The following is a 15794-nucleotide window of genomic DNA, read 5'->3' as shown; positions in this document are numbered from 1 at the left end:
AACAGCACTTTTGTTCAGTAAATTTCTACTCATCTTCAAGACAGACAGCATGACCTATATTGCCCATCCTACACATACACTGCTATTTTTCAAAAACAAACCAGATGCCATTAAGTTATTTGAAGCAGAGCTTTAAAATATAATTTTACATGAAAGCTACAATATAAACACTGTTGCTATAAACACTTTTACATTTGAAATACTAAAAATGAGCACCTGTTTAAGTTTGGGGAATTATCAGAATTATTTACTTAGCCACTTCTGTATAGTATTTTTCAAAGAAAGCAATAGCATGTTAAGAATCCAAAATATAGCTGCAAGAACAAGATGAAAACTACCTTCACTTTTCAGATAAGAACAGAAGCCTTCCAAAGTTTGACCACATCTGTTAGGAAAGCCTAAAAGTCAAGCAAATTTGGTTTCAAGCTAAACTCTTTAAATAATACATTCACATATATATATATTCTTACCTATATAAATGAATTCTGCTGCTTTCTGTGAAGACCTTGAAGCAAATACCTTAAATAAAAAGGGATCAAGATGCTAAACTCATATCCTTCATAGGAGGATATCCTTTCAAGACTTTCAGATATTTTAAAGAAATTATCTAGTTAGCTCAAGGACTAGGAGACAGTAGATGAGAGCTTTATTTTTCAAGACTTAGGCTTCTATTGGTCTTAATGTAAAATTTCCCTCTCTCAGCCTTTCTTCCTTAAAACCTTGCTATTTCAGCACTTCTACGATGAGAGACTTGAGGAGGGGAATGACACAACATCCAAACAACAAACCAACAATCTATTCAGTTGGTGCAAAAGGAAATGCAGTTTTTGCACTGTTGAAATTTGCCGTTTGATATTGGAATACATTCTTAAATAAATGTGGTTATATTACACATCATTTTAATGTGCTTTTCCTGCTTTATGTTTTGGGTTTTTTTTTTTGCTAATGAGTTAATACTTGTTTATTTTATATTTCTTTAAGACAAAAAGCAAATTCAAGCTGTTTTCTTATTCGAGTTCAAGATGGGTCGTAAAGCAGCAGAGAACTCGCAACATCAACGCATTTAGCCCAGAAACTGCTAATGAACATACAGTGCAGTGGTGGTTCAAGACATTTCTCAAAGGAGATGAGAGCCTTGAAGATGAGGAGCATAGTGGTCAGCCATCAGAAGTTGACTACGACCAACTGAGAGCAATCATTGAAGCTGATCCTTTTACAACTACAGGAGAAGTTGCTGAAGAACTCAATGTCTACCATTCTATGACCATTTGACATTTGAAGCAAACTGGAAAGGTGAAAAAGCTCGATAAGTGGGTGCCTCGTGAGCTGACCAAAAATCAAAAAAATCATCATTTTGAAGTGATGTCTTCTCTTATTCTACACAAGAACAACAAACCACTTCTCGATCGGATTGTAACGTGTGATGAAAAGTGGATTATATACAATAACCTGTGACGACCAGCTCAGTAGTCAGACTGAAAAGAACCTCCAAAGCACTTCCCAAAGCCAAACTTGCACCAACAAAAGGTCATGGTCCCTGTTTGGGAGTCTGCTACCAGTCTGATCCACTCCATCTGAGAAGTATGCTCAGAAAATTGATGAGATGCACTGAAAGCTGCAATGCCTGCAGCTGGCATTGGGCAACAGAAAGGGCCCAATTCTTCTCCACAACACCCAATTGTATGTTGCACAGCCAACACTTCAAAAGTGGAATGAATTTGGCCTCATCCGCCATATTCACTTGACTTCTCAACAACCAACTACCACTTCTTCAAGCATCTCAACTTTTTTTTTCAGAGAAATGCTTCCATAACCAGCAGAATGCAGAAAATGCTTTCCAAGAGTTCATTGAATCCCAAAGCACGGATTTTTATGCTACAGGAATAAACAAACTTATTTCTCATTAGCAAAAATGTGTTGACCTTAATGGTTCCTATTTTGATTAATAAAGATGTGTTTGAGCCTAGTTATCATGATTTAAAAGTCACGGTCCAAAACCGCAATTACTTTCATGCCAACCTAATACAACATTAACATAAACTGCACTGCAAAGCTGCACAAGAAGCCACATACAGTAGATTTCCCCCTTCCTGTGAAATATAAAAAGTGTAACGAGCAGCATTTCAACCTCAGGATTCTCGGCAAGCAGAAACATTGTCACAACGTAGCAAAATACATTGTCAGAGCCAGCAGACCAAAGAGAGCATGCAGGCAGCTGCTCCACCAGGGACATTCCCCCCACCAGCTACGGCTTTTGCCTTGAATCGCAGCGCCAGATTAGTTTAGGAAACCCCTGTCCACCCCTGCTTTGCCACAGAGGCGACGGGTACCCCGCGCTACACCACCAACTCAGTCCGGCGGGCAGCGGCCCCCCCGCCCCAGCCCTCTCGGCGGGATCCACTGCGGCTGAGGACTGGGTGCTGGCAGCGGCCCAGCGTGGGGTAACCTGGGAAAGCAGCAGATAACGAAGCAGCCATGCCAGAGCCAGGGCTTTAACAAAAAAAAAAAAAAAAAAACAACGAACCTTGGCTCCGTGTTCGCAACAGGTGCCCGGGCTCCCGGCGGGGGAAGGTGCCCCCGCGACCCATAGACCGCTTCGCCGGTTCAAACGCCGCGCCACGGCCACCCGCTCCGGCAGAGGCTCGGCCCACAGCGCTCACTGTGGCGGCTCCCTGGGCAGGCCCGGCTGCTGCCGCCTGCCGCAGCGCTCCCGGCCTCCCCAGCACCCGCCGCGGCCCCCCTCTGCCTGCCCCACCCGCCCACGCGGTGTAGGCCTCAACCAAGGATACTTGTTGCACGGCTCTCTGCGTGGTGGTGTCCGGGGATTGGGACTCCTTGAGCAGTTGTAGGATCTGCTGAAGCCCCTGTTCGTCAGGCTTCCACTCATACTCCATCTTGGCTTGCTGAAAAACACCAAGCAAGCGGCCGCAGTTAGCGGCGCAGCAAGCGCCAGGCCGAGGGTGGGGGGAGGAAGCAAGCTAGCCACGCAGCGCCCGACCCGCTCTCACCCGCACAACCCGCCAATCCCCAAACCCAGCCCCACAGACGGACAACACTGACCTGCTCCTGCCGCTACCCACTGTACACCGCGCCGAGCACACTGAGTCACGGCGAATTTGCAATCTGGCCCTAAGAGCTGCCTCGCGTCCTCCTGGGTCCTAGCGCCGGACACGCCTCCGCCCGCCCGAGCCGCCTCGGGCACGCCGGCGCTGCCGTCAGCCTTTCCCCAGTGCGTCCCACACTGTCAGGAGCCTGGGAGCGACAAAACACGAGCCCCTCAGTCCCGGGCGGCAGAAAATAGGGCGCCTTCTCCACAGCCCCTCCCCGCCATCACCCGAAAACAAGGAGAAAACTCCAGCAGCTCCGGTAGGCGAGGGGCGAAGTGGAGCTCTAGTCCGGCCTCCTCGGGACAGCTGCGGCCGCGCATCCGCAGTGCCTGGCAGCGAGCTAGGAGACTGCCGCCCACGGAGAAGCAGGGATGCGAATGCAGACCCAGAAGATCGTGGTACCTGCTTTGCCGTCTGCTTGACTTCCACATGATTTGGTTTAATGCTGAGTAGATTTCATGTGTAAAGAGGGAATAGGACAACTAGACAAGAAGGGGGGAAAGAAACTCAAAAGAGGACTGGAACACCTCTCCTATGAGGACAGGCTGAGGGAGTTGGGGTTGTTCAGCCTGGAGAAGGCTCCAGGGAGACCATATTGTGGCCTTTCAGTACTTAAGAGGCCTATAAGAAAGATGGGGATGCAAGGCATGTTACAACAGGACAAGGGGTAATGGTTTTAAACTAGAAGAGGGGAGATTCAGGTTAGACATGAGGAAGAAATTTTTACAATGAGGGTGGTAAAATACTGGAACAGGTTGCCCAGAGAGGTGGTAGATGCCCCATCCCTGGAAACATTCAAGGCCAGGCTGGATCGGGCTCTGAGCAACCTGATCTGGGTAAAGCAGATGCTCATGGCAGGGGGATTGGACTAGATGACCTTTGAAGGTCCCTTCCAACCCAAACTATTCTATGATTCTACAACACTCATATAGTCCAACTGCCTGACCACTTCAGGGCTGACCAAAAGTTACAGCATGTTATTAAGGGCATTGGCCAAAGGCCTCTTAAACATTGACAGGCTTGGGACCTCGAGCACCTCTCTAAGAAGCCTATTCCAGTGTTTGACCACCCTCTTGGTAAATAAATGTTTCCTAATGTCAACTTTGAACCTCTCCTGGAGCAGCTTTGAATCATTCCCACACATCCTGTCACTGGATACCAGGGAAAAGAAAGAGATCAGCACCTCCCTCTTCACTTCCCCTCCTCAGGAAGCTGTACAGAGCAATAAGGTCACCCCTCAGCCTCTTTTTTCTCCAAACTAGACAAACCCAGAATCCTCAGCTGCTCTTCATAGTACGTGCCTTCCAGCCCAGCCACCAGCTTTGTTGCCCTCCTCTGGATTCATTCAAGGACCTTAACATCCTTCTTAAATTGTGGGGCCCAGAACTGCACACAATATTCAAGGTGAGGCCACGCCAATGCTGAATACAGCAGGATCATCACCTCTTTTGACCGGCTGGTTATGCTGTGTTCGATGCACCCCAGGATGCGGTTTGTCCTCTTGGCTGCTGGGGCACACTGCTGACTCCTATTGAGCCTGCTGTCAGCCAGCATCCCCAGACCCCTTTCTGCAGGGCTGCTTTCCAGCCACTCCCTCTCCCAATTATACTTGTGCCCAGCATTACTCTGGTGCAGAATCCAGCATTTCTTCTTGTTACATTTCATGCCATTAATGATTACCCAATACTTTTATATATATAAATACATATGCATTACATACATATATATATCACTATTTTATACATATGCTACTGGGCAAAATAAGAACATATGCTGCTTAAAACTGATCTAAAATATGAAAATGAAAACCAGTAATTCCTTAGCTTTTTACAATCCTATTTTTAGTCATTGTGTTTGTTATCATCCTGCTTATACTCTAACTGAAAACTAGTTTCACTTTCTGCTTCCTCTGCTTCAGCACAGTACTCGATATGAGTGTCACACACATGCTGCACATCACAGCCTTAACAAGTGTTCAGAGGCATGGAGGACAGGGAACATTAGTGGTTCCTAACAGTGTGGCCCAGGTAATTTGTTGTGTGGCTCTTCATCTCACCTCTCCAACATTTTCAATTAAATCAGTGTTTAAGTTACAGTCAGCTGTCCAGTCTCAGGTGCCAAGTGTCCTGCACCAACTTTCCTTCTATTACTGTGAGCCACCACTCTTGAAGGAGCCAAAACTAGTACCCACAGCATAGTGTCTAGCAAAACAGCAAAGGGAGCCATCATAGGCAACTAGTAAGACAGGCAGTGTACTTGTAATATCTGCATATCTGGATAATGAGGACAGTAAAAGAGGGTACTTGATGAATCAGGAAAGCATGCACACCAGAAAAAGAAGCAGGAAACAGCTACACAGCAGAGAAGTGTACAGCACAGCACATAAGAGAACAAAACCAGCTAAAAAACAAACACGCACATTAAAAAAAAAACACACCCCCTCCCCCCAAAAAAAACCAAACACCAAAAAAACTCCAAACAAACAAACAAAAAACCAACCAAGAAACAGGACACGTTTCTTAACCTCTTCTGTTTAAGCAATTGCCATAGTTATCACAGAGCTGTTTGGAAGACAGCTAATGCAGCACACCTCTTGAGAGGTTATCGTACTGAAATACCTACAAGATGGAGCCAGTAAAGTAGGATTGTAAAGGCTTGCCAGAAGTTAGTAGGAAAGGACAAGCACAAAGGTTTATATGAGATTTTTGTGAGCAGTGGAAATTTCCACTAGTTTCCCTCTAGTACAGAAAAGTGTCAAGCAAAGGATCTGGGTTAACCAGACTCAGACCATTAAAAACCTATGTTGATGGCTCACAACCATATGGGCAGGAAAATTCTCAGTAGTGATGCCTGCACAGATGGAGCAGATGAAAGGTGAGGTCCAACAAATCAAGGAAGTGTTAATTTGGATCTCATTACCTTAACTGCTGCCTTGCCAGTAAGGCTGTAGAAATTTGATTATCTTTGAGACTTTTGGCCCACTGTCAAATTTGGTTGAAATTCATTAGCGCTTCAAAAGTTACTGTTCAGAAATTATGACACAAGGATTACATCCATCTGATTTATCAGGAAACCAAGTGCACTAGACAAAAAAAAAAAAATTAAATATGGAAAACAAGGGAAGAGACCAGAAAGGAAGGTTGAGAGACAGAACAGGAAAAAGCAGGAAGAGGATCCATAACTAAGAAAAATTGACACAGGTTTCCTTCCCACAACTTGACCAGAATTAAATCCCGGTAAGATCTTTCTGCAGTGGAAAAGAGAGAAAAAAGCCTACAAATCAGAGTATGAATGGGAGCTCTACAATTAGTGGGGATGTCTAAAAGCTTTAGATGATTGTCTCCTAGGGTAGGTTCCTCCTTAGGAACCCACTCTAGTCCGGATCATAGTATTCATTACTTCTTGTAAATACAAATCAGATATACCCTCTGTTTCTTATCTCTTGAGCAAAGAGACACTTACTTCTAATAGCCGAGATACCGGTCCATACAGGTAGGACATACCCTCTTTGAATTTCTAGAATTCCTGGGACAGTTTCTCTACAGTTGAAATGCAGGTCTGCAGGGAGGAAGAGAGATTTTCTTTGTGTTGCTAGAGTTGGCCAGCCAATTCATCCACCATTTGTTCCTCTCCGTCTTTCCAGCTCAGTACTGACAATGAGTTGGAACATGATGATGGCGTGCTCCATACAAACTTCCGGCACATGAGTCATGTGCACTGGACTTCATCTGGATCTTTGGATAACTGCTTGGTTTCCAGGCTCTCCATAAATCACCTCCAGCGCGGCTAATTCCCTCAGGTACTGGATACCTCTCTCCATAGTGGTCCACTTGCTTGAGTGACATGTACCATCTTCACAGTATGTTTGGGATTAGAAGGGACCTCAAAAGATCATCTAGTCCAATCCTCCTGCTGGAGCAGGAACGCCTAGGTGAGGCTACACAGGAATGTGTCCAGGCGGGTTTTGAATGTCTCCAGAGAAGGAGACTCCACAACCCCCCTGGGCAGCCTGTTCCAGTGTTCTGTTACCCTCACTGAGAAGTTTCTTCCCAAATTTAAGTGGAACCTCTTGTGTTCCAGTTTGAACCCATTACCCCTTGTCCTATCATTGGCTGTCACCGAGAAGAGCCTGGCTCCATCCTCGTGACACTCACCCTTTATATATTTGTAAACATTAATAAGGTCACCCCTCGGTCTCCTCCAAGCTGAAGAGACCCAGATCCCTCAGTCTTTCCTCATAAGGGAGATGCTCCACTCCCTTTATCATCTTTGTTGCCCTACACTGGACCCTCTCCAGCAGTTCCCTGTCCTTCTGGAACTGAGGGGCCCAGAACTGGACACAATACTCCAGATGTGGTCTCACCAGGGCAGACTAGAGGGGAAGGAGAACCTCTCTGGACCTACTAACCACCCCCCTTCTAAGACACTCCAGGATGCCATTGGCCTTCCTGGCCATAAGGACACAGTGCTGGCTCATGGTCATCCTGCTGTCCACCAGGACCCCCAGGTCCCTTTCCCCTACACTGCTCTCTAATAGGTCATTCCCCAACCTGTACTGGAACCTGGGGTTGTTCCTACCCAGATGCAATATTCTACACTTTCCCTTGTTATATTTCATTAAATTTTTCCCTGCCCAACTCTCCAGCCTGTCCAGGTCTCGCTGGATGGCAGCACAGCCTTCTGGTGTGTCAGCCGCTCCTCCCAGTTTGGTGTCATCAGCAAACTTGCTGATAGTACACTCTATTCCCTCATCCAAGTCATTGATTAATAAATGGAATAATACTGGCCCCAGTACTGACCCTCGAGGGACTCCACTAGATACAGGCCTCCAGCTAGACTCCTCCCCCTTGACCACAACCCATGAGTATTTCTGGAGTGACTAGGGGATCCTAAGAGTTGACCGTAATAGATGCTGAAGTGAGCCTAACTAGGAAAAAGGGGCAAAAGCACACCATTGTGACTGGCCCAGATGCTCTGTGCATCCTTCACATAGACTACCTCAGGAAAGGGGATTTCAAGGACCCAAAAGCATATTCATGTGTTTTTGGTAAAGCTGCTTTGGAGATGGAGGAAATTAAACAGCTGTCCACCTTGGCAGGTCTCCTGGAGGACCCTTCTGTTGTGGTGTTGCTGAGGATTGAAGAACAACAGCTGCCAATTGCTATCACAACAGTGCACTGGAAGTGGTATTGCACCAACCAAGACTCCCTGATTCCCATCCATAAGCTGATTCATTGACTGGAGACCCAAGGACTGATCAGCAAGATGTACTCACCCTTTAATAGCCCCACATGGCCAGTGCAAAAGTCTAACGGAGAGTGGAGTCTAACAGCAGACTACTGACAGACTGTTGTGGCCTGAATGAAGTCACACCGCTGCTGAGTGCTGCCATGCCAAACATACTAGAACTGCAATACAAACTGGAGCCAAAGGCAGCCAAGTGGTATGCCACAAGTGATGTAGCTAATGTATTTTTCCCAATCCCTTTGGCAGCAGAGTGGAGGCTACAGTTTACTTTCATTTGGAGGGGTATCTGGTATACCTGGAATCTACTGCCCCAGGGTAGAAACACAGCCCTACCATCTGCTATGGACTGATCCACACTGCATTGGAACAGGATGAAGCTCTGGAACACCTGCAATACATTGATGACATCATCATATGGAACAACACATAAGGTTTCGAGAAAGGGAAGAAAATAGTCCAAATCATTCTGAAAGCTGGTTTTGCCATAAAACAAAGAAAGGTCAAGGGACCTACACAGGAGATCCATTTATTAGCAGTAAAAAGGCAAGATGGATGTTGTCATATCCCAATGAATGTGATCAAAAAAGTAACCTCAATCTCCCATCTTCTAGTTTAAAACAATTACCCCTTGTCCTGTCATAACACACTCTTCTAAAAAGTTAGTCCCCATCTTTCTTATAGGCCCCTTTTAAAGTACTTAATACATGTAACAACGTCTCCTAAGAACCTTCTCTTGTCCAGGCTGAACAAACCTAACTCTCTCAGCCTGTCCTCATATGGTATTCCAGCCCTCTGATCATCTTGGTGGCCCTCCTCTGGACCCTCTCCAACAGGCCCACATCTTTCCTGTACTGAAGACTCCAGAGCTAGACACAGTACTCCAGGTGGGGTCTCACCAGAGCAGAGGGGCAGAATCACTTCCCTCAACCTGCTGGCCACACTCCTTTTGATGCAGCCCAAGATAAAACTGGCCTTCTGGGCTGCAAACGCATATTGCCACACCTTGTCCAATCTTTCTTCCACCAGTACTCCCAATTCTTTCATCCCCCAGCCTGTATTGATACCAGGGTTGCCCTGACTCAGGTGCAGGACCTTGCATTTGGCCTTGTTGAACCTCATGAGGTTCATATGGGCCCACTTCTTTGGATAGCATCCCATCCCTCAGGTGTGTCAACTGTACCACTCAGCTTGGTGTCATCCACAAACTTGCTCAGGGTGGACTTGATCTCAATATGCTGTGGAAGACAGTCTAGGTTACTCCTGCCTCAAGCAAAGGTAACCCCGTCTATGAGACTCCTTTTGGTCAAAGAGCTGGGTACACTTAGTGGGTAATGCAGAAGGATGGAGGAGTCCAGTACATACCTCAAGCAGATCCAATTTTGGGTAAGAATAACCAATTATTTGAATTGTATTATGTTAAATGCTATATAATACTGTTTCTCATCACTACTATAGTTGCTATATGCAATATCTATGGTATTACAGTAACAATGATCCTGATTAAATAATGAATTTTGATGAAACCGAGCAAAGTGCAGTGATAATACAACCAAACGAGTGCAGCAGTGATGAAACCAGAACTGTCTTCAACATATAACAATCCAACACCACACATTTTATCTCCTGCCCTGAGGGACGGTTATGACAGATGGAACCCAAAGTCATGGACTAAATGAACTCAAAATACATTTTAGAGGGATGACCATACAGTAAGGGAATGATATCTGTGTATATATATATATAAAGACAGGAAAGGTAGTGGTGATTAATTGAAATGTATTGTAAAGTGTGATGCCTGGGCATGATATAGATGGTATAGAATAAGGGGTGGATACCGTCCTAGTTTCAGTCAGGATAGAGTTAACTTTCTCTAAAGTAGCTGTGTTTTGGATTTAGGGTGAGAATCATGTTGATAACACGCTGAAGTTGTATTAGCTTGGTGCAAAATAATTGCAGTTTTGGACCATGAATTTTAAATTGTTATAACTAGACTCAAATACATCTTTATTAATCAAAATAGGAACCACTACAATCAACACATTTTTGCCAGTGAGAAATAAGTTTGTTTATTCCTGTAGTATAAAAATCCATGTTTCAGGATTCGACAGTCTCCTGGAAAGCATTTTCTGTATCCTGCTGGTTGTGGAAGCGTTTTCTCTGCAAAAAGCTGTTGAGATGCTTGAAGAAGTGGTAGTCAGTTGGTGAGAGGTCAGGTGAATATGGCAGATGAGGCCAAACTTCACAGCCCAATTTGTTCAATTTCTGAAGTGTTGGTTGTGAGACATCCAGTTGGGCGTTGCCATGGAGAAGAATTGGGCCCTTTCTGTTGACCAATGCTGGCTGCAGGCGCTGCAGTTTTCAGGGCATTTTATCGATTTGCTGAACATACTTCTCAGATGTAATGGTTTCACGGGGATTCAGAAAGCTGTAGTGGATCAGACTGGCAGCAGACCACCGAACAGGGACCATAACCTTTTGTTGGTGCAAGTTTGGCTTTGGGAAGTGCTTTGGAGGTTCTTCTCGGTCCAGTCACTGAGCCGGTCATTGCCAGTTGTCATATAAAAATCCACTTTTCATCGCATGTCATAATCCAATCGAGAAATGGTTGGTTACTGTTGCGTAGAATAAGACAACACTTCAAAACGATGATTTATGTGTTTTTCGGTCAGCTCATGAGGCACCCACTTATTGAGCTTTTTCAGCTTTCCAGTTTGCTTCAAATGCCAAATGACCATAGAACGGTTGATGTTGAGTTCTTCAGCAGCTTCTTGTGTAGTTGTAAGAGGATCAGCTTCAATGATTGCTCCCAGTTGGTTGTTGCCAACTTCTGATGGCTAGCCATTATGCTCCTCATCTTCAAGGCTCTCATCTCCTTTGCGCAACTTCTTGAACTACCACTGCACTGTATGTTCATTAGCATTTCCTGGGCCAAATGCATTGTTGATGTTGCAAGTTGTCTCTGCTGCTTTACAATCCAATTTGAACTTGAATAATAAAACTGCTCAAATTTGCTTTTTGTCTAACATCATTTCCATAGTCTAAAATAAATATAAAATAAACAGCAAGTAATAAGTCAGTAGCAAAAAAAAAAAAAGTGAGAAAAGCATATTAAAATTATGTATAACATAACCACATTTAAGAATGTATTCCAATATCAAATGAGAAATTTCAACAATGCAAAACCCGCAATTCCTTTTGCACCAACCTAATAGTTTCTGCTGAGCAGTGCTTACACTAAGTCAAGGACTTTTCAGCTTCTAATACTGCCCTGCCAGCAGGGGTGGGGCCAGGAGTGCACAAGAAGCTGGGAGGCAATACAGTTGGAACAGCTGACCCCAACTTGCCACAGGGATATTCCATACCATATATGTCATGCTCAGCATGGGGAAAGTTAGCCAAGGTGCTGCTGCTCAAGAACTGGTTGGGCATCAGTCAGTGTGGTGAGCAATTGCATTGCATATCACTTGTTTTGTATGTTCTTTTATCATTATTATTACTATTATTTTCCCTCCCTTTTCTGTCCTATTAAACTGCATCTATCTCAACCCATGAGTTGTTTTCTCCTTTTTATCCTTCTGATTCTCTCCCAAATCCCACTGCAACAGGGCAGTGAGCAACAGCTGCATGGTGTTTAGATGCCTGTCAGGTTAAACCACAACAGGGTTCTAACAGAGTAACTATTTTCTTGCATCTTTGTACCTACTCACCTACTATCTATTTTCTGTTCTCTACCAAAAAAAAAATTGTCTTGCCTTTCCCTCTGCTTTTGTATTTAGCACCGATCAGTTAGTTAAATCAATGCCATTAATGCCAGGTTCTTCATAAGCAGCATATTTTGAATGTTTAAGAGATTTCACCATGGCTTGTACAAAATGCTATAGAAAATTCAATTATTTAATAGGGGAATAACTTAACAGAAACTTTATACTCAAGGCTTTAAAACCATAAAAATTTCCTTTACACATGTTATTTTTGACTGTGGGCCTTATCTCAGATTTGACTCATTTAAAAAATATATATATGTATATATATACATACACACACACAAACTCAATTTCAAAAGCATTCAGTACACAAAAAATTAATAGTGAATTTTTAAATTGTTTAAGTTACACTCTGGAGTCTGGTCTGGAAAACCTTCTGGACACTAAAAGTGATGTTTGGTAGTTTATTTCTATATCATTAAAAGATGCCACATTCTAAGGCACCCATATGTACATGCATAAACATTATTATGTACACTGATTTAACACGTATATGATAGATCACATACATAAACCAAACAACACTGGGTCTACATAAATATATATCTACCAATTAAATATTTTGAAAATAAAAATGCAGTTTTAATTGCAGCCCTGATCTTGGGCCCCTATAGCTTTAGCATATTGTACATACAAATATAAATACTTTTTTTGCCCCCACAACTATCATATAGATATGAAATCTATCAAAAGATATAGAAAACCTATCCAAGATATCCAAATCAATACTATAAAACAGTTTAAAGAAGTGGAATAGGTGATCCAAACATACTGTTACATTTATTTAAATGTTCATAGAATCTGGAATAGAATTAACTGGTAAAATTCATTTCTGTGATCAAAGCTAACCAAAGTTGCAATATAATGAAGACATGAAAATAACGGAAAAAACCTCAGTCCTAGCCTTTTCAAAAACAAAGCAAAGAAAAATCCTCCCCCTGTTGCATATCACTGGCACAACTCCATTAACAAAAATGCATTGATCAGTGCATAAAATTCATAAACCCATGGTCCAAATTTTTATATTACAGTGACCACAACAGTGAGTCTACAAAAGCATATCTCTATTAGTGAAACACTTCAAAAATAAAATCTCAATATTGATTTTTAGTCCTGATCTTTAAACTGTACAGGTTCTGAATATCAGCTTTGATTAAGGTGAATTATACTTGGCTTTCTGCCACCCTCCTTTGTAGCTATAGCATCTCGGTGCGCCTGAAGCAGGAATAGGAAAGAAACCTGATTGAACTAAACTCTACTCCAGAGTAGAGTTTAAATGAAATAGAAATATGGCCACTCTGCTAGACACCTCTGTGTGTACCTATCACCTGATTATAAGGTAGCTCAGTCCCTGGGGTTGCTCCAATTTACACCATGACCTAAAATTAAGCACATATCTGTTCTCTTGAATATCTGTATACAAGCACTCCTAAACTGGTATCTAAATAAATATACTAGAAAAATGGCAGATAATCCCATAAAAGCCTATATTTGTACACCCATCATTAATGTTATTTTCATCTTCCTGCCACAAGGCATGCCTAGCTCAATTTAGCAGCTGAGCTTACATCTATATCAATTTCGGAAGTTACTGAAGTCTGTATCATTGCCTATATCCAATGGTAAACATCATCCTTAATCAATATTAATTCTAACCAGAGCTTTTCTCCTTTAAGACCAAGAGTAAACTGCTTTGTAACCTTTTTAAATCCCTTTGTATTATGCTGCTTTGAGTGTAAGCTAGCTAGATATTTTGAAGAAATACATTCTAAAGAAATTCTGATCATATAGAAACTATTCTTCCCAATTGTGGGCAGCTTTCCTTCATCCTTCCACATATAACTCAAAAATAACTACAGTTCGCAAAGCAAGGACTTTTAGAAACAGACCATATACTGTCATTTTCAAACATAGTTGAGACTCTGGATTAGAAAAATAGGCTGTTTCCAGTTCTATCAAAGCCTCCTTGTATGATCTTTAACAGAAAAAATAATTGCATGCCACACACAGCAAAGAGGCACAAGTTAACTTCTTGTTCAATGAGTGTTGTAAGGATTGAACAATATCTGCAAAGTATTCAAATACCACATTAAGGACTACTTAAACATACAAGAAAGCAAGCAAACAAATTATGAACCTGAGGAGGCCAGAGTGCATAGCAGAACAAGCCTCACAGCGAGAGGATCACTCAGGTCCTGAGCATAAATTCGAGGGAAAGGAATTGTTACCTGCACAACAAGGAGATTAAGAGCTCAAAGACCAAGCAAGCCACTTATAGCAACCCAAAAAAAGCATTTGGGCCCTTTCTACAGTCACCCCACAAAGGCCTTACAAGTTCCATCAGCTATTTCCATTGAGCCTTTAAATTAACAACCTCCCCAAGCGAGCAAAGAAAACTACACGACAAACACGGAATTTCGTTGTTCTCAAATAACGGCGACGACAGCGACAGAGGAAGAGACAGCCCACAGCTGAGCTCGCACGGCTCTCCTCCCAGCGGCGGCGCGAAAACCTAACGGCAGCCGGGCCCGCGGCTACCCACCCAACCTGGCCCTCCCCGCGCACGCTGGCAGGCAGCGACTGCCAAAGACAGGATGTCCCAGCCAGCCCCTCGCAGGAGGAACACCTACCCACACCATCCCAGAACCCAGCGGCAAAGGAAAGACAACGGAACGACCCGTCCACTCCGTAGCTCCGGCCCCTAAAATGGCGGAACAAAGAGAACCTCACTCCACTACCATCACCTCTCCGATTGGCCGAGGGGGGCGGGGTTTGGCGCGCGGGGGAGGGCGGGGGTGCCAATGGCCGGTCACCCTGGCAACGGCAGCCTCGTCTAGGATCCATGGCCTCGCGTTAGATAGAGACGGCAGTGAAATGGCTGCCCGGCCCCACCCAGCCTCTCAGTCCCGGCCCCCGCCCTCGGCCTCTCCCGGACTCCCATGCACAGAGCTGCTTCTCCCTACCTGCTCCCTGCTTCCTCACGGCCCTTTCTCCTGACCCACCACGGCTTCCCTCAAAGAGGCACTAGTGTGAAGGGCCAGCAACCCCTCCGGCAATGTGTACCCACCCATAAGGAGCTCTCTTACCTTCTCAGCAGTACCTGTCCCTCAGACCCACTGGCACAAATGGGCCCCTTACAGGTGCCCTTCACTTGGTGCACTGCCAGGGTCCTCAGGCTGGGCTCCTTTCCCTGTGAAATAAATAACTTACGCTTTTTTATGGATAAACAACGTTTAATCCAATTCCTTAATTGTATTCCTTAAACACGTGTTCATTAGAGCATAAGCAAAACAGCGTTGGGTGTGCGGGGGATTCGCCTCCGCCCAACACGCAGACCTTTTAACAATAAGAAGTGTGCTTAAATACAGTAAGGTATTACATATTCATAATAACCCCAGGAACACCTATACATATTCATAACCTTTCCCTGCTTCTTATTAAAATGAGTCTCAGATAACCATTTTCATAGTCTCCTCCTTAACCCTCCCCTGTTGCGCCTGCGCAGTGTCACTTGGTGATTTTGAGGAGGGGTCTTTGAGGGTCTTTGGATGAAGGCTTCTTCAGCTTTGTCACAGTGAACTTTTTACCTTTGGCTCATTATGTTGAATTGGCTGGAACCCAAGCTGCCAAGTTGACCAAAACCAGACTGGCGCCCCCTTTTGCTGTAAATCTTGGC

The 15794-nt window shown here is 44.1% G+C and overlaps 1 protein-coding gene across 2 annotated transcripts in view; it reads right to left on the bottom strand.

Moving 5' to 3' along the window:
• LOC136114576 (transportin-1-like) overlaps positions 1 to 14864 on the bottom strand; it is a 108221-nt gene extending 93357 nt beyond the window's left edge. Inside the window, exons 1-3 of one of the 2 annotated variants that reach the window (XM_065859945.1) lie at positions 14749 to 14864; positions 3061 to 3252; positions 2790 to 2903 (exon numbers count right to left, since the gene is read on the bottom strand). In XM_065859945.1, the coding sequence (XP_065716017.1) occupies positions 2790 to 2894 (105 nt within the window). In that variant the 5' untranslated portion in view covers positions 2895 to 2903; positions 3061 to 3252; positions 14749 to 14864. The remainder of the gene's footprint in view (positions 1 to 2789; positions 2904 to 3060; positions 3253 to 14748) is intronic. The other variant, XM_065859944.1, reaches the window with a different exon arrangement.
• Positions 14865 to 15794: the final 930 nt, after the last annotated feature.

This window comes from Patagioenas fasciata, chromosome W (assembly GCF_037038585.1).
Source record: "Patagioenas fasciata isolate bPatFas1 chromosome W, bPatFas1.hap1, whole genome shotgun sequence".
Taxonomy (NCBI): Eukaryota; Metazoa; Chordata; class Aves; order Columbiformes; family Columbidae; genus Patagioenas; species Patagioenas fasciata.
Note: the sequence above shows the minus strand (reverse complement) of the source record. Positions and strands in the feature narration are given on the sequence as shown.